The sequence below is a fragment of the Heloderma suspectum genome, chromosome 9 (genome assembly GCF_057233095.1).
Source record: "Heloderma suspectum isolate Gila_16-S chromosome 9, 16-S_ref, whole genome shotgun sequence".
In the NCBI taxonomy this organism is placed as follows: domain Eukaryota; kingdom Metazoa; phylum Chordata; class Lepidosauria; order Squamata; family Helodermatidae; genus Heloderma; species Heloderma suspectum.
Genome location: NC_139466.1, coordinates 40340359 through 40359743, shown reverse-complemented (window position 1 = coordinate 40359743; position 19385 = coordinate 40340359). Strand labels below are relative to the sequence as shown.

The window sequence follows — 19385 nt, the reverse complement described above, 5'->3', positions numbered from 1 at the left end:
TAGAATTCATCCATCCCTATGGGCAAGTCTCAGAGCTCTCACCAACACAGAAGCACCGTGAAAGCCTCCCCTCCTGTACTAATTCCAGCATGGCATGCACCCAATATGAAAATCAATTTTCAATTCCAGTGCCCAGTTACCAGGACTGGCCATTCAATGCTGTCTCGTCTGGTACAGAAGGTACCTGAGCAGCTCCCCATGGGAGGGTAGCAACACCCTAGCCTAGATTTCTGGGATCAATCCAATGGATTCAGTGGCAAGCAGCATCATACAAGAAAGGCAAAATACAAATTCCAAAGGCAGACGCAGTGAGTGGAAAGGGAGCAGCGGCTTGGCCTAGCAGGATCTCTTACAGCAAAACAGCTGGTTCAGATGGAAGCTTCTACTCTCAGAGCTTGCCTTTACAGGTCTGGTGGAGCTGGATTGGTCCTTGGGGGTCAGCTAACTGAGTGCTCGGTGAGGTGGCAGAACCTAACTTGTATTTCAGCCTATGTGCCACCCTTGAGGAACAGTGTTCAGTCTGCTTTCTGCAACAATCCTATGCACACTTACCTAACAGCAAGCCATCTTGACCAAAGCAGGACTAACATCTGCATTAAGTAAATATGCGATCCTATGCATGTTTACTTAATGGATAGGATTGTTCTGTACATGGCATGCGAGAAATTTTAGCCACACCTAAGCCCACTGACACATAATGGGAAGACAGGATACCCTAGAGAAGATGCTGATGCTAGGGAAAGTGGAAGGCAAAAGGAAGAGGGGCCGACCAAGGGCAAGATGGCTGGAAGATATTCTGGAGGTGATGGACTCGACCTTGGGGGAGCTGGGGGTGGCAATGGCCAGTAGGAAGCTCTGGCTTGGGCTGGTCCATGAAGTCACGAAGAGTCCAAAACGACTGAACGAATAAACAACAACAAAGCCCATTGAAATCAACTTCTGGTCTGTCAACCAATAAACTAGTTGTTGGCTACTTAACTTCTGAGCAACTGATTGCTTAAGTTAAAATAAATTACAGGTCGAGGGGGCATTGCTGTCAGGGGACTCTGAGCAAAAGGAGACTGTCATCTGTAACCATTTCCAGAGGGGGAGTAGCCGCGTTAGTCTGTTGTAGCAAAACCAAGAAAGATTCTTGTGGCACTTTAAAGACTAGCAAATTTATGCTGGCCTACGCTTTTGTGAGCCAGAGTCCACTTAACAATGTTAGCCAGCAATGTGATATGGCTGCAAAAAAGGCAAATGCTATTTTGGGCTGCATTAATAGAAGCATAGCTTCGAAATCCCAGGAAGTACTAGTTCCCTTCTACTCAGCACTGGTTAGACCTCATCAGGAGTACTGTGTCCAGTTCTGGGCACCACACTTGAAGAAGGATGCAGACAAACTGGAGAGGGTTCAGAGGAGGGCAACAAAGATGATCAGGGGACTGGAAACAAAGCCCTATGAAGAGAGACTGAAAGAACTGGGCATGTTTAGCCTTGAGAAGAGAAGACTGAGGGGAGATATGATAGCGCTGTTCAAGTACTTGAAAGGCTGTCACAGACAGGAAGGCCAGGATCTCTTCTTGATCATCCCAGAGTGCAGGACACGGAATAACGGGCTCAAGGGACAGGAAGCCAGATTCCGGCTGAACATCAGGAAAAACTTCCTGACTGTGAGAGCAATACGACAATGGAACCAATGACCTAGGGAGGTGGCGGGCTCTCCTACACTGGAGGCATTCAAGAGAAGGCTGGACAGCCATCTGTCAGGGATGCCCTGACTTGGATTCGTGCATTGATCAGGGGGTTGGACTCGATGGCCTTGTAGGCCCCTTCCAACCCTACTATTCTATGATTCTATAATGAGATGCATCTGATGAACAGGACTCTGGACCACAAAAATGTATCACCATCATAATAAACGTGTTTGTTTTTAAGGTGCCACAAGACTGTTGCTTTTGTCATCCCCAAATGTCATAAACTTACAATTGGATAAAGGAAAGCGGCCACTTATTGTATAAGTGAGAAGCTTAATTCTGTTTGCCCATGCAACTGTTCCAGTTTCCAGGGTCAACGTTCCAGGGTCAATACTTCCAGGATCAATGTTCCACTTATTGTATAACTGAGAGGTGTAATTCTGTGTGCCCATGCAACTGTTCCAATGTTCCAGGCTCAGTACCTCCAGGGTCAATGTTCCGAGGTCAATGTTCCACTTATTGTATAAATGAGAAGCTTAATTCTGTGTGCCCATGCAACTGTTCCAGTGTTCCAGGGTCAACACTTGTTGTTGGTCCCACCGATTATTTGGGGGAGAAAAATGTTTACACTATGATTGAAGCTTTAGATGACGGGTGGGGAACCAGGGCTGGGGCCCTCCAGATGTTGCTGGTCTACAGCTCCCCGTCAGTCACCACTGCCCATGGACCATGCTGGCTGGGGCTGATGGGACGTTGGAATCCCACAACATCTGGACACAGATCCGCCTCAATCCGCTGCAGGTCCACTTTGAACAGAGGGGTGAAAAGAGATGGATCAGGCCCTCCCCAATGAAGGCCTCTTTGTTACAGCTGCTGCTCCCGTCATACTTCCCTCTCACCTCTGGAATGACTGGACCTGGCCCAGTGTCTCCTAGTTGCCAATCCCTACTTCAGATGATTAACTGCCCCGCTGGATTGCTAACTCTTTGCAGCCCTCACTGGATGCCTTTGCCCAACTCGCCATGCTTGAGATTTCTCTCTGTGTGTTCTACATTTTCAACAGAAGCATGCACAATGCCAGCCAAGGCCCCTTAGAACAGAGCAGCAAGACCTCCAAGCGAAGCATCTCCTCCCCCCAAATGCTATTTGCGATAGAATCTCATTCTATGATTGCTTCCAAGGGGCAACCCATAAAACAGGGAGCAAAGCAGGAGGGGCGGAAAAGGCGGAAAATGAGCGCAGTTACTGTGAGGCCCGGACTTTATGTCCCAACTAAAGGAATGTCATGTTTTGCCTTCTGATTGGCTGAGGAATGCGGGAGTCAGTTTTCACTGGAGCTGATCAAAAAGTTTCCCTCTGCCTGTCTGTGCAGAATCTGTGGGGAAAGGGGGCCGGCGGGAGTGGTTCTGTTTTTGTTTCTCCTCCAAAATGCTGCTTCAATGAAACTGCCAGAAGACTCCATTGTAAGGATACATGAGAAAGGGGAGAAGCGAGGCAGTCCTTTCTTCACACACCCTCTTTCTCTCCCATCACAGTGGAGCTCATTGGGTCTCCTCCACTGGCATGCGCTTCATCACTGGGAATACTATGTCACAGTACTCGGCCAATTTCCTCTTGGTTCCCATACCCGAGTATCCCATCTTGGACTGTGCGCCCAACAAAATCATCAAGCTAGTAGTCTTGGGCAGTAGCGGTGTTGGCAAAACGGGTAAGTCTTTGGGCATCGCTCCGAACGGTCTGCTCTGTTCTTTTCTTCCCTTCGCTTTCTCCACCAGCCAGATCTGCAGTCTGATTTTGTGTTAACGTTTGATGGAAATAATGATCCAAGGCTGTGCTTATCTTTCCAAACATAAAGGTTAATGAGATGTTTTTTATTGCCACGATGAAACCAAATGCCTGGGGAGTTTTAGCAGATGAATCAGGTGAGAGGTCAGTGTAAGGATGGGGGCTTTTCGTCAGCCTGGAATAGCGGGGTTTCATTCTAGGGTCCAGGGAGAGCTGTGCTGGGGAGGGGCTCAGTGGAAGCCAATCGGGGGCTCATCATTGAGAAGATCAGTAACAGTAGACAAGCTTCTTTGTAAGACTGTGGCTGGACCACAGCTACCAGTTTCTGTCCGCACAATGAAGTGGCAAAGAGAAGCTCCCATGTGTCCTCAATGGTGCGCAGTTCACGTGGGGGTCAAGACCCAGCTGGCTTGGCCAGTGTCCTACACAGGGGTATTGCTGGGCACTTAAAGGATTCGGTGGCCCAGGCCCATAGGACACACATCTGCATACGCTAATTTATATCTATACCTGCAAATTTAGAAATAATTGCCAGGATTTATTTATATGTCACGGGAGGCACAGCCAGCCAATACTTTTCTCATCCAAATAACCTGAAATAATTATTCAGTTAATTTGTGCCCTGCCCAGGATCATCCCAAGCCAATGGAAAAAGTTCTTTTTCTAAGCTTAATTGCCATGCAGGGGGAAAGTGGGGGGTGGCATTTGGGGAGGGGAGAGTTAGCTGTTCCCTCCCAGGCTGCAGCCCATCTTCAAAATTGCCTCCGGCATGGCAATTAATCTTAGATAGAAACTTTTTCCACTGGCATCAAGGGACACTCAGGGCTCTGGGGAATATATCGGGGGCTTTGGGAAATGGATCGGGGGCCCAGGCCGAGCAATGCCCTCATCCCACATGAACCGAATATGTGCAGGAGAGCACAGGAAGCGGCCTCAGTATTCCAGGTCAGACTGTTTGTCTATCTAGCTCAGCATCGTCCATTCTGACCAGCAGCGGCTTTCCATGCTCCCGGGCAGAAACCTGTCCTCCCCATCACCTGCTGCACGGAGCTGGAGTTGCCAAGGATCGGACCTGGGACCTTCTGCCTGCCACATATGTGCTCTACCACTGAGCTCTGGTCCCTCCTAGAAGATGCAGCCCTCCTGCTCTCCGCCTGCAACAGAGTGAGCACCAACCGCTGTCTGCCTCACAAGCAACAGCTCTGACCAACCACCTGGCCAGCAAACCACCCAGACAAGCCCCTTAGCACATGCCCTGGAATACCCCAAAAGGCACTGCTGGGGGGAAAGGGCTGCCTGAACATGGGAGGCTTGACAGCTAACTGGTTAGCACCAGACCATCTTGTGGGAGGCTGGGCGCTCAGGGCCTCAGTTTTCAGAGTGTGCCTGGGCCCCGCCCTTCAGGAGCGGGAGGAGAGTGGAAGGCGCACACAGGAGGGCCGTCAGCCATTCCTTGGGGAGTGATCTGCTGCTGGCGGAAGACAAGTGGCTCCTAGCAGTCTGCTCTGAGATCCTAGCAAAACTCTGCAAGCAGCAGAGGGAGGAAAGAGGCACTCGCATCCAGTGCCAGCTCCAGGATTCTGAGGGTCTTTGGGCAAGACACCCCCAGTGGGCCTCTCCCTTGGGGAGTCTCCCTTCTCACCGCCACCGTCACCAGTTGCTGTTGCTCCTCCTCCTCTTTCTCACCACTGCTGCCACTTGCTTGCTTGCCAGGCAGGGAGCAGGGAGGCCACAGCATCTCCTCCTCCGCCTGCTCACCTCCACCGTTGTCTGGGCCAGAGCGAGAGGCAGGTGAACAAGATGGTTGCAAGGGGGAAGAGGAGAAGCAATTCCAGGAGATTCTTCTCAGTGGGCCCCTGCTGGGGTGTGGGCCCTAGGCAGGTGCCTTACCATACCTGCCCTCGATGCCGGTCCTGGTCATATCCAGTCATTCAGGTTCACGTTTAGAACAGCTAGGTGGACGTTTTTGCCAGGCAAGATGAGGCAGGTGACATGGGCAACAATCACAGTGAAATAGTCTCTAATATCCAATGTAATTGGACAATGGAACCAATTCCCTAGGGAGGTGGCGGGCTCTCCCACACTAGAGGCATTCAAGATGAGGCTGGACAGTCACCTGTCGGGGATGCTCTGACTTGGATTCCTGCATTGAGCAGGGGGTTGGACTCGATGGCCTTGTAGGCCCCTTCCAACCCTACTATTCTATGATTCTATGATCCATGGATTGTCAAATGCAGTGGACAGAGACCCTGCATGTCCACCACAGGATCCTTGCTGCTGGCAGAGAATTCTGGGATGGGTCCTGGGGTGCACAACCCAGTAGTAGCAGTAGTGGTGGTCGTATTTTTATCCTGTTCCTCAGCCAAAAAAAAAGCTCCTGGGGCAGCTTACAATCAGTCAGTAAAATAAGACAGTCCCTATTTGCGGGCTTACACTCTAAAAAGACACAACACACAAGGAAAGTGAGGTGGAGAGGGAAAATGAAAACATAAAGCAGATTTCCAGCAGGGCTGGTGGAATGGCCCTGCTTCACCTCTCATCTCCGGTGGGAGGGGGGAGGCAATCCAACCGGAGCAGGCCCTGATGTTCCCTCAATAAGGATTCGAGTAACCATTGCCAAAAAAGAGGACGAAAGAGGTCTGCATAATTTTACATGTGCTAATTTATATGTATAGATGCCAATTTGGAAAAATACTATGATTTCAGTAGAAATACAATATATCTTCCCATAGTGGGGAAACAATGATCAAGTGAGCTGTGTGCCTGCACAGTCCACTCTCCGAGTGCCAACGTTTGTCGATGGGCAACTCCATGGCCCTCCTTATGGTTCTTTATTGCTAAAGTAGATTTGGATTGGACAGCTCTTCAGGTAGAGGACTGGCAGCCCTTCAAATACAGGAATGCCCTATGTAAAGGAGAACACCTGGCCACCTTCAACTTACTGGGCCTCTCCTCCCTGTGTAAACTAAGAGCATGCCCTACAACACACCCGCATTTGAAGAAGCTTGTCCATGTTTATCGGTCTTCTTACTGAGGAACTCCTGATCAGGACCGGCGCCAAAGGTACCATTCTGAGGCACCTGCCAAGGGCCCACAGCCCAACAGAGGCCCACTGACAAGAGCCCCCTGGAGTTGCTCCTCTTCTACATCCTTGCAGCCTGCTCGTTCACTCATCCATGTTCCTGGTCTGTTGGAAGGAACCATAGCCCTGGGCTCTTGGGATCTATAGTCCAAGTTGTGGAGTGCTCTTTCAGAAGATTGGGGCAGCTTCCATTGCTTTGTCTCCCGCCAAAGGTTTCCTTGCTTGAGTTTCTCGCAGAAGCATCACTTCGTCAGCTATTTCTGTGGCTTTGGCAACTGTTTGCAGGCACTGCTTGGCTACTTCTTCATAAAGCTTTGGAGGGCAGGATAAAAGGAATTGTTCCACTCCTATAAGTTGATAAAGTCTCTGGCCCTCAGAACTGGCAAATGGGCCTCCTTCACTTTGCCACCATTGTATTAAAAGCTGTTCTAAATGGCCCCCCATCTGAAAGAAAGTCAGAGACCTGAATTTCCCCCAGCTTTGTTCAGCAGTTGATCCAAAGCGTGTCCTGATTCTGCTTTTAAAAAGATCATAATCATTATGCTCCGAATCTGCCATATCTTTGTACACCTCTTCCAGTCTACCAGTGATCTGAGAGTATATGCGTTTCATGTGCTGTTCCTTGCGTATTCCAAAGTCCATTCAGGCCCTTTCATGTGAAGTGAAAAAGGCTTCAGTATCACTGTCTCTGGCGAACTTGGGAAGATGTCTGGAATCTACCAGCTAACTTCTGCCTCCATTGTTGGGTGTCTGGAGGTTTACTCTGGCAAGTTCAATTTGCAATTCAAGCATCCTTTCTTTATGCTCCCCCCCCCTTTCTTTCCTCTCTCTTGCCTCTCTTTCCCTTGCTCCTTCACGGTCACTCTCACAACTGGATTCCCAAGCAGAGTTCTGCTCTGATTCTGGAAGTTAGACCACAATAGATCCATTCGCCACTTCCATCTTTGCTATTGCCTAGTCTTGATTAAAATCAACAGCAAAACAAAACCCCTTCCTGTGTGTGTATTTGCACTTCCAATTCTTTTTAAAAAGACCCTTCTAGGCATTTGCTTTAGAAAGTTTTCTCAATGAGAATTGCTCAAAAATCTTCAGAACAGATCCTACCACGCTCCCAGCCAATTTTTTATGAGACTGGGGGGGGGATTATTTTCCTGGGGAACCCACATAAAGAAGGGCTCCACCAGGAGGAAAAGTAATCCCTGCTTCCTGTCTGGTAACATAAGCCCACTGAGGAACCCTGGAATGTAGTCTGCAAACCACTGAAGGTGGAATTACATGCTAGCAAATGTGAGCTTCCAAAGCCCCCTTCCCATTCTCAACTTCAACACCCCCTTCCCAAGTCTGGTTTTTCCCAGCCAGAATTTACTTCCGGAGTTTACTTCTCATCTTGGAGTCAGGCTGGGCGGGGGTGGGGTGGGGGGTGGAATCCTGGCTAAAACAGCCAGCAGGGAACATTTGTCTTGGAGAATCAGTGGGAAGCAAAACGGTTAAGCATTCCCTTGTGCCTTACCGATTCTTCCCTGGAAACGCTCCCCTTGCTCATATGAGCAGGGGGCAAAGACGATGTTGGGGAACTCCATGTTTGGACCATAACATATAGTTCCACCCACATCTAGACGGCAGCCTCGGAAAGCTCCCATGAAACCAGGGCATCTGTGTCATCGCTTTTCTGTCCTGCAATAAGTTTTAGATATGAAGTGTGTAAGTATATCACGTGGTTCATTTCCTCAAAACAAACTGGGCTAAAAGGCACTGTGGGAAGGCATTCCGTTTCATATAAGAGAGGCAGCAATTTTCAGCGACCACGGTTTCCCAGCCTTCCTAATGAAGGGATGCGAGAGAGCCATGAAAAAAAAGACAATAAATGTGAGCCTTTTCCAAGTGTACAAACAGGGTCATTTCTAGCAAAGAGGTAACATTAAACATGGCAACATCGAATGTCCCTGCTTGTAATCTTATATATACTTCCCTGGGAGAAAGTGTCATCAAACTTAATGGGAGTGGTGCCGTAAGAGTATTGACCTTAAATCTACAAGGTTTGGATTATGATTGCTTTGTAGCTCAGTTTGTGGAGTTTTCTTTAATAAATCCACAACCATTTTACACACCACAGCTACATTTAAGCATCTTGTGAAGGAAGCTTGATCGCAAATCAACTTTCAAACCCTAACAAGAGCTTGATTTGAGTGACTTAGGGTGCAATCTTATGCATGTTTAGGCAAAGAAAAGGCCTACAGCTCCCAGCATTCCCTAGCTAGCCTGGGAGTTGTAGGCCTTTTCTCTGCCTAAGCATGCATAGGATTGCACCCTTAGGGTGCAATCCTATGCATGTTGAAACAGAAAAAATGTCCTACAACTCCCAGCATTCCCCAGACAGCCTGGCTGGCTGGGGAATGCTGGGAGTTGTAGGACTCCCCCACCCATTTCCGCATGCATAGGATTGCACCCTTATTGTAGTTCATCAACTCCCAGGGAAAACCCCAAATAGAGATAATCCTCATGACCATCTGTTGGGATACTTGTGGCTTAATTTGCTAGAGATCTGTATTGTGAGCCCCACATATTTTCCCAGTTGTGGCATGGAAATTGTATCAACCTGGGCTAGAACTGCTGACCTGGGAGTCATTTTTCTGGGGCTGTAATTAGGATCCCGAGAGTTCTGGCTATTCCTTTTGAATGCGCTAAGTTTCTAGCCCTCCTGATAGTGGAGAGATGTTTGAATCTAGAGAATATCAAAGAACAATGTGATAGCCACTATGTTCATAGGATGATGATGTGAATTGGGGGGTGATTTCGTATTGCAGCCATAAGTGCGCTGTGTGTTGGGCCATAACTCCCATGCATCCCTCCCCTCAGCCAGCATGGCCAGTGGCCTGGGGAAGATGGAACTTTTAGTCCACACATCTTGAGGGCCCCAGGTTGGGGAAGGCTGCCTTATTGCATTGTGCACGCCCTGAGAAATTGCCCTTGGTTGCTGAACAAGTCCTCACCCAGCCCCGTTACTGATCCTGATTAAATGCATGCAGTACTGTGGCTGAAAATGGCACTTTTAAATGCCGCTGCAGGCTGCACACAGGCGAAAAGTGGCAATTTCTGACTCTGATTAAAAGGTCTTTTTCTGTTGCTCTTGTTTTGCAGCCCTCATCGTGCGCTTTCTCACAAAGAGATTTATTGGAGACTACGAGGCCAACACTGGTATGTGTAGTTTGTAACCCCGCTTCACAGATTCCAATTCAAACAGGCGCCTCTGGCTCACAAGGTGGGGTAGCTGGCTGAACTCTGAAGCAGATGGCGGAGACAGTGGGGTGTCCAGAGCAAGCTGGACAGCATCCCCCTACCAAAACACCCTGTGGTTCTTTGGTCTCCTTTCATCTTAACTAGATAAGGCCAAGGTGATATTCTGAATTAAGACCTGGAATGTGGGTAGCCCAAAAGATTCAGGATGGGGCGGGGTGCAATGGCTTGTCCCTGCACAGCACTGTGACGGAGAACTGGAAAGAGAAGATCTGAAAACATAATATGTCATGTGGGTTGGTAATGTGGCGAGGCCGTCAAGTGAGAGGTCTTGGGAGGTTGGGTAGCGTTCCCATGTCTCCGGGCCTTGCCTGGAGTCTCCAGACGAGACGGGAGCAGGGAAATCTCTGGGCGAGAGCTCTCCAACAACTGGGGGCGGGGTGTCCCCGAGCAGGAGGAGGAGGTGGATGGAAGTGGTGACTCCACTGCGCCTGGAAAAGGAATGGGGGGGCGCACGGGCCTGCCGCATCTTTCTGTCGTGGGCGGCCATAGCTGGAGCCACCACAGCAGCCTGCCCGCCCCCTTGGCCAGCCGCTCCCTCCTACAGGCTATCCTGAGAGGCTGGCCCTGGCCGACCTCTTGCGATCATTGGTGAACAAGTCAGGAACAGCAGCCCCGCCATGGGCTATAAATCTTTACTATAAATCCTTTTGAATGTATGGTGCTATAACTTATGATGATGCATTATTATTATTATTATTATTATGCTAGAATACACATTAGCATTATTTGCTTGTGTGTACCAAGTCTTTTTAAATGATGGGATATATACAACAATCCTAGCTAGGTCTACTCAGAAGTAAGTCTCGCTGCATGTACGTAGGTCTATTCAGAAGTAAGTCTCACAGGAGTAAGTCTCACTGAATTCAATGGGACTTACTCCCATGTAAGCACATGTGTGTGCGAGAGAAATTGGTTCTTCCCCCCTCCCCCTCCGCTTTCAGTGTTGGAGAAGCCAGCTCTTCTAGAAATGGCTTTATCTGTGTTGTTATTCTGGATACATTTGCGAGTGGGTGGGGTTGGTGGATTGAACTGTTTGTAAATTTAGGCCTCAAATCCATTTTGTTTTGCTATATAGTGCATCTGAGTCACTTTGTGATCATGTGGTTTTAAAAATCCTTTCTTTCCTTTCGGTGATGCAAGTCAACACATATTCCTGGCTAAATTCCCCCTGTTTAATGCTTGCTGGGCCAAAGTGGGGTTGTTGTTTTTTTAAATCATGGGATTATGTAACCCAAACTCTCCCACTTACAGTTATTGATGCTTAATTGCCCATTGTCTCAGGTTGCCTGTGTGTGAAATGGGTTTCCTGGTCTCCCATCTCCCTTTAATTTAAATCTAGGCGAACTGGGCTTGTCTACAAATGCCTTCCTCTGTGTTGTGAACATATCCTGGATAAATTGGGGTGGTTTTTAAAGCCACTTTAAAAAGAAGGCTGCTCTCTGTTGGTTCTGTGAACTTTGTATGCTGTGATTATGTAAACCAAACTCATCCACTCACTTGCTGTGATTGACTTTAATTCCCTGCTGGCTCAATTTGCCTGTGTGTGAAATGGGTTTCTCCCCCTCCCCTGCACTTATTGTTTCCAATAAGTGGGCGCTGCCACAAATTGCTTTCTTTGTGTTGTTATTCTGGAGAAATGTCTGGGAGGGGGAGTTGGTGGGTTGAACTGTGTAGCAAAAGACTTGTGTATGGCAAAATAGGTGCCCTTGGGTCCACCTGGCGACACCCTGTGACATCGCCAGGGGCCATCCCTAGGTTTCTGTTTCGGGCCCTGATATTTCAGGGCCCGGGATGTTCAGGACAAGGCAACCCAACCGGGGGTGGGGGGCTCTCAGTTTGCATACCCCTTCATCCCTCACTGGACTGGCTAAGGAGACCCTGCCTTGATGGTTTTTGTTGGAAGCCTTGCATTTCTAAAGCTGGTCCTCATTTCATTTGGTGCTGTGGATTACAGGCAAGAGAAAATACTATTGACGCATCTAAAAGGCACATATTTTCAGTGAATTGCCTCTAGCTATGAGAAAACCATAAATCAAAGCCCCATTATTTGTGATCTTTCTCTACCCACCAACCCACCCCCGCCTGTTTTTAGCCAGTATTATATCTACTCTGATGGAAAAGGATCAGAGGAATGACTTTGGCTGACACACCTCCAGTAAAAAATAACCAGGATCAAAACATCTTCACTTGCATCAACTGAGCAAAAGCTCCGTTCTGCTTCCCCGCCCCCACCCACGAAATGGAATGACCCATTAAACAGATCAGGCCAAGGTGGAGACTTCTGTTTGTTTTTAGTGGTGCTAAAAGGGGGAAGAACTGAAATGAAAGTTGCTGCCAATTGACCAGCAACAAGCAGCACAGTGTATTCCTGTGCATTTAACAATAGCTTGGCCCTCCGAAATCAGCAGATGAAGCTTTTTCAAGCCTGTAGATAAACATGCTCACCTGTGAAAGTCAACAAATTAAAACACGCATAAAGACATAGGAGAAAGGGTCAGTAAAAATGTTGGAAACTCTAGGTATTTATTTTGTTCAATACTAATTCTTCAAAACTATCTAAGGCCAGATTCTCACTTTGATTTTGTGATGCAATAAAGGTACCATGGGGTGATTTTTCTTTTTCTTGTCATTTTTTACATCATCAGCATTTCTTCAGAATGCACCTCTGGGTGGTATATTTATGAGGTTTACCATATCCTGGAGTACCATAGTTTCCAGTCATTCATCAGGATGTGGTAAATCTGAGAACTTGTGATATAGAGCATATTTAGAAGAAATACTCACTACACAAAAAAAACCCTGTCGTCACTTTATCATGAGTTTTGATTTAATCTGTGCTACTGCGTACTGTAAACTTATCTGTGTTTCTGTCCTCTTGTTTTACGGTTTTATCAGTTGATGCCATGTGATTGTGTTTGAAGGCACAATCCTATGCATGTTAAAAAGTCTTACATCTCCCAGCCACGGCTGGCTGGGGAATGCTAGGAGTTGTAGGACTTTTTTCTGTCTAAACCTGCGTAGGATTGCACCCTTATTCATTTTGTGCCCTGCTTTGGGATTATTTTATAATGAAAAGCAGGTAATAAATTGTATGTATATATAAATAAATAAAATGCCAAAGAAAGAGTTTGCAGGTAGAGTTGCAGCTTTTTTTTTACCTGACCTCTCTCCTGTGCATTTGACAATCACCTGGCACACTGGTATTTAGCAGCTAGTGTTTTCCCCCACTTTATCTTCATGATAAGAAAAACATTGTTTGCTCTTTTTCACCCATCAGGTTGCTGTTTAAAAGCATAGGAGCCTGGCCCATTAAAAACATTGGCAACTTAACTTGACAGGTGCAATCCTGCAATTACAAAGCTTTCTAACTAGCTGCCTGAAATTAAGAGCAGGTCTTGAACAGTAGACTCCACTCCATTCTTGCTTTCTGACAGTAATTCTGTGTACATTAGGCAAAAATTCAGTAGGGCCACCATTTTTCACCAAAAGCAGCTGCATGCCAGGAAAAGCATTTCCTGCTGAATTTCTGACTGTCATGCATCCATTAAAGCCACTAGAAAAATGGGTGGCAATCCTAGCAGCGTAGCCTGAACTGTCAAGAGCTAAAATACATAAAGTGTGGTCAGAACAACATCATTGTAAATGGTATTCTGGGGTAGGGTTGCCACCTGACCAGAAAAAAGAACATGGCCTGCTCCTGTGCCTCTTTAATAGAAGTTTCATCTTCAAAAACCAGTAGGCAAATATTTTCAGTGTGGAGATTAAGATGATCACCTGCTAATCACAGCCAAGCTGCTCTTAAAGGACCAGGAGCAAGTAAAAAAAAATGTTGGCAACCTCAAGCGGAGGAAAGGAGAGCTCATCACCAAACAAAGGCAGCCATTTTTAGATACCTTTATTGAACATGGCAAATTGATCCCAAACAGGAAGGAGTCTTGTGGCACCCTAAAGCAGCGGTGTGGATCCTCAGGCCTGGGGGCCAAATTCAACCTTCCTGGGATCCTACTCTGACCCTCCAAAGCTCCCTAGATGGCCCAGCCACCACACCTTGCCACACCACCTTTCTCCCAGCCATAGATTGTTTGGTGGCTTCCTGGCTTTTGTGCAGTTTTTCCTCATTCGAAAAGGTTGAAGTGCCTCTCCTATGTCTTAGGGCTTCTTCACATGGAGCTTTTATCCTGCTCTTGAGATTGCTCACTCATGGAAGTTTCTGGGCCCTTTAGATGACATCGTGAAATCTCCAGGGCATCTCCTGCACTAAATGACCTTTATTCCGTCTTTAAATAGATCAGAGATAATGAGCTCTCAAATTACCCCACTTGTGTTCTGCTTGAGTTCCCTCCGTGAAAAAGGAAAAGCCGCAAGAAGAGGAGCAAGGTCAATGAAAGATAGTGGAAGACTCAGATAAGGGGGAGAAGGAGGGGGAAAGAGGAGCCTGTGTCAAGGGACTCCGTCATGATCCTGCATTTAAAACAGAAGCAGAAAGCCCCCTCTTAAATGTGGGGTTTTAGGCTCGTGTGGCGCAGAGTGGTAGGTGGCAGTAATGCAACAAAAACTTTTCCCACGACCTGAGTTCAATCCCAGCGGAAGCTGGTTTTCAGGTAGCCGGCTCAGGTCGACTCAGCCCTCCATCCTTCCGAGGTCGGTAAAATGAGTACCCAGCTCGCTGGGGGAAAGATAGTTAGGACTGGGGGAGGCAATGGCAAACCACCCCACTATACAGTCTGCCAGGAAAACGCGGAGGAAAAATGGCGTCCCTCTAGGGGTCAGTAATGACTCGGTGCTTGCACAAGAGGAACCTTTCCGTTCCTAGGCTGGTGTAGAGATGCTCTTAGTTACTAGCAGTAACAGCTTTAAGGTACAATATGCTGGTACTTTTTTGTAGTATTGCCTCCACCCCTTTTGCACTTGGCCTCTCCCACCGCTGGAATGAGGTTCACCAAAACTGAATTCAGCCCTCAGGCTGCCCCCCCCCCACAACACCCTAAAGACAGATTGATCTACTGTGACTTTCGTGGGAGGAACCCATCACCAGATGCATGAACTCTTTGTGGTCAGGTGCAAAGAGGATGGGGGTCCTGAACCTGGAATACTTGTATAGAAGAGGAGATTTGTAATGCAAGCGACATCTGCTGAAACCCCCCTTTCCACTCAACTCTTAAAGGTGCAGGGAGTCCGGCCCTCTTTTGCATCCGACCCCTCTTGTTGACAGAGGAGACAAAGAATGAATGAATGCAACCTATAAAGTCTGTCCTTGCATGGCTTTCTGTCTCTCTCAACTAAGACTAACTTTATGCATCTGATGTGCTCTAATCCATAAAAGCTCATCTTAGCCTTTAAGGTAGGCATATTGAAGTCTGGACTTCTCCAGCTGGCCACGCTCCTTGCCCTGGCCCTGCCCCTTTCACCCAACCACCAATCGTTTGGTGGTTTCCTGGCCTTTGCATGTTTTCCCCCTATTCTAAAAGGCTGAAATGCCCCTCTTAACCTCATTACTGGCAGTAACAGCTTTCAGCTAAAAGATACTGGTATTTTTGCCCCTGCCCACCACCAGAATGCAGTCCCCTAAAGCTTCCCCAAAATTGAATTCAGACCTCAAGTTGGAATAAGTTCAACACCCCGGCTTTAAAGTGCTGCAAGAGCCTTTCTTGTTTTTACCAAATGTGGATGTGGCATAAATGCCGTTGCAGAGCTGGTTTAATTGACCCATGACGGAGTAGGACTGCCACATTATTTGTTCTAGCAGGGCAGGCAGGAATTCATTAGGTCAAGCTCCATGCATGGAGGTAGACTATTGGAACAGCTTCACCTATTGAATTTCAGCCTGCCCTGCCTCTCTCAAAGGCACTGGCAATTTTGTGATAGACTTTAAAACTCTGTAGTAGAAAGACACTGATCAAGAGTCACTCAATACTCTCTGCCTCCTGTCTGATTAATGATAAGCTAGTAATGTGACCTCTCTGTCCCTTTCTGGCTGGGCTTCTCCTCCATCAGCTTTGCTCCTAAGAAGTTAGAAAGTCAACAGCCTGCTCCTTGGCACGTGTACTCAGTTCACTGGCACTTGTTTCCGTGTGATTGGCTCTGCATAGGATTGGACTGCAAAGAAAGAAAGATCCAGGGATTTGCTGCTAGGGAATTATCACCGGGAACAGCATGTTTTTTCCATTAAGCAGCCAACCCTTCAGCAATCCTTGAACCAGAGACAAATATGCTATAGATAGGAAACAGGTGGTCATATATGGCTGTGATCATAGGGAACTGCTTCTCTTGCTGCTGGGGAATAGGGCCAAACATGATTAGTGTCTGGAAGTCCCGGGACATCTCTTTTTGATACGTTATGGAAGAGGAATAATATGCTGTCTGGTCATATAAAATGCTGTGGGTTTTCATCCAGGTACATTTTCCCTCTCTGTGCATGCACCCTCCAATTTGCTTGGGAGGGGCGATAGTTCAGGGGTAGAGCAGCTGCTTTGCACGGAAAAGGTCCCAGGTTCAATCGCTACCCTCTCCAGGTAGGGCTGGGAAAGATCCCTCTCTAAGAACCCTAGATAGCTGCTGCCCGTCAATGTAGACCAGCCAACCCTAACCAGAGCCACTCCAGATGTGTCAGATTACGCCTCCCATCATCCCAAATTACAACTCCAGATTACAACTCCCATCCCAGATTAGATTACAACTCCCATCCCAGGGAGGGAGGCTGCCCTTGTGATTCTTCCATCCCTAATCCAGCTGATATGTCTGTTTATTCATTGATATTATTGCCCGTGCCTTTCCTAGCTTGTCGAAGGGCTGTGTTTCCATTTTGGAAGCCCACGGCCACCGGCACCTCTCGAAAGGAGGCCCTGGAGCAGACTTCCCCAGGCTGGGGCCCTCCAGATGTGTTGCACTACAATTACCATCTTGCCCCACCAGCATGCTGGTTGGGGCGATGGGAGGTATTATTCTTATTCTTATTTATTACATTTCTATATCGCCCAATAGCCGAAGCTCTCTGGGTGGTTTTCAAAGATTAAAAACATTAAAAATACAGTATACAGAGATTAAAAGCCATTTACATTTAAAAAAAAACACGAACAGACAATATACACAAGAGAGCCTATAGCTAAAACAACTTCAAACAAGCAATCTCAAGCAAACCACCATAACCATAAGATGATCCAGGATCGATTAAAACTTATCATATGCTGCCAAATGCCTGGGAGAAGAGGAAGGTCTTAACCTGGTGCCGAAAAGATAGCAATTCTAGCTCCAGAATCTGGCTTCTCATCAGGGAGCTCATTCCATAATTGGGGGGGCACTACCGAGAAGACCCTCTCCCTTGTTGCTGTCTTCCGAGCTTCCCTCGACGTAGAAAGCCGGAGGAGGGCCTTGGATGTTGAACATACTGTATGGGTAGGTTCATGTCGGGAGAGGTGCTCCATCAGGTACTGTGGTCCCAAGCTGTGTAAGGCTTTATAGGTTAAAAGCAGCACCTTGAATCGCGCTCAGAAACATACAGGCAGCCAGTGCAAGGAGGCCAGAGTCGGTCTGCTATGTTTGGACCTTCCGGTCCCCGTTATCAATGCGGCTGCCGCATTTTGCATGAGCTGCAGCTTCTGAACCATCTTCAAAGGCAGCCCCCTGTAGAGTTGTATTGCTACACGAGAAGGCTGATGCAGACAATACTGTGCTAGATGGCCTAATGATCCGAGTCCTTATAAGCAGAAGAGGCTGTTGGTCCAATGCCGGTGGGGCAGTAAATCTGCTCCGGGTTTCAGTCACAATCAGTCAGAATTCTAAAGGAGCTATCCAAGGTGCGGAGCTCCTTTAGAGTTCTGACTGACATCTGGAATTTATTTATTTATTTATTCATTCATTTCATTTCTGTACCGCCCAATAGCCAAAGCTCTCTGGGCGGTTCACAAAAATTAAAACGAAGTATAACATAAAACAATATAAAATATGAATTGTTTAAAACTACAATATAAAAGTACAACCAGAATAAAAATTAGCAACAGTGCAGATATTTAAAATACTGTTTTAAAATAGCAGTGCTAAAAGACTAGAGTGCTAAAATGCTTGGGAAATAAAAATGTCTTCACATGGCACCAAAAGGAGTACAATGTAGGCACCAAGTGAATCTCTCTAGGGCGCTTATTCCACAGCCGGGGTGCCACAGCAGAAAAGGCCCTCTTCCTGGTGGCCACCCACCTCACTTCCTTTGGCAGGGGCTCCCAGAGAAGGACTCCTGAAGATGCTCTTAGGGTCTGGGAAGGTACATATGGAAGGCGGTGATCCTTCAGATAACCTGGCCCCAAGCCGTTTAGGGCTCTGAATGTTAGTACCAGCACTCTGAGTTGGGCCTGCACATGGCCTGGCAGCCAATGCAGCTGGAAAAGTACTTAATACAGCATACAGTGCATGAAATACTCTGTTACTTGTTGATTGGGCAACTATTACAGAGAGAGATACTGATGAAATACAGGATGAATGACCCCTGTGCAGTGGATTCAGGGTGTCTCTGCATATGAGAGTTGAAAGTGGATGGATTCACCGCCCCGCTGACATCAGAGCATCTAGCCTCCACTGCTTATAAGGCAGCTTCTTCCATTCCTATATTCCAGGATTTCTAACTGGGACTCAGTGTGGGTTCAGGCAGCAGTTGTTGGGCTGGGAAACCTCCTCACTGAGTTTGAAAGCTGCTGGCCTGGGGGCACAGGGTGCTTCTGGATGAGGCTCTTATTGATCCATCTGTCAGCCTGCCCCACTCATGGGACATCTTCCACTCATAGCCCTCCTGTGTCTTCCCACCGCTTCTTCCATCTTTTTTCTTACAGCAGCAAATCCCTCAAGGATAAAAACACGGAATAGCTGCACAATCCTAGGACCCTTCCCTCTGGAAACACCCACAGTTGCTCCCCAAAGCTGCAATACTTAGGGCCAAAACAGGCATTACTCTAAATCTGAGTCTAGCAGCTACATCTCTGTGCCCCTCCCCCCCAGGGATGTTGGAGAAATCTGCAACAGATTCGGGTTTCTATGAATCCAACCCGCAATTCCTGCAGCGGACCGGGTTTTGAGCAGATTCCATCGACTTCCAGACTGTTTTTGTTTTTTTTACTGGGGGGGGGGATTTGTGCAAATTAGTGCAAGTGTGCATTAGTGCTAGTGAACATTACCACAAGTGGGCATTTGCAAATGAACGAAATTCTCCTATCTCGTACAAAAAATCCGATTCCGTCAATAAGCGGATGACAGAATGACAGACACCCAACAATCCGCGAAACACAAACAGAATGGATTTAAGAAAATCTGTACATCTCTACCCCCCCCATTTTTACTCTAGAGGAGGTGCAGGGACCTGGTCTGGACTGGGACCTAATTGTGGGAGTAGGGGACTTTTAAAATCCAGATCAGACCCTCTGCACCAACTCTAGTCTAAAAATGGGTAGCGTGGGGGAGAGATGTAGCTCCTAGTCAGAAGTTTGAGGTAAAGTCCTTAGGCCTGGTGATGTGGTAGAACAGGACCTGGACTGCACCACCTCACTCTGCAAGTATGGAACTGC

The 19385-nt window shown here is 47.5% G+C and overlaps 1 protein-coding gene across 1 annotated transcript in view; it reads left to right on the top strand.

Annotated features, from left to right (window-relative positions):
* Window positions 1-2985: 2985 nt before the first annotated feature.
* LOC146338638 (ras-like protein family member 11A-like) overlaps window positions 2986-19385 on the top strand; it is a 28261-nt gene continuing 11861 nt past the window's right edge. Inside the window, exons 1-2 of the mRNA XM_084813365.1 lie at window positions 2986-3384; window positions 9682-9738. Of these exons, the coding sequence (XP_084669491.1) occupies window positions 3150-3384; window positions 9682-9738 (292 nt within the window). The 5' untranslated portion in view covers window positions 2986-3149. The remainder of the gene's footprint in view (window positions 3385-9681; window positions 9739-19385) is intronic.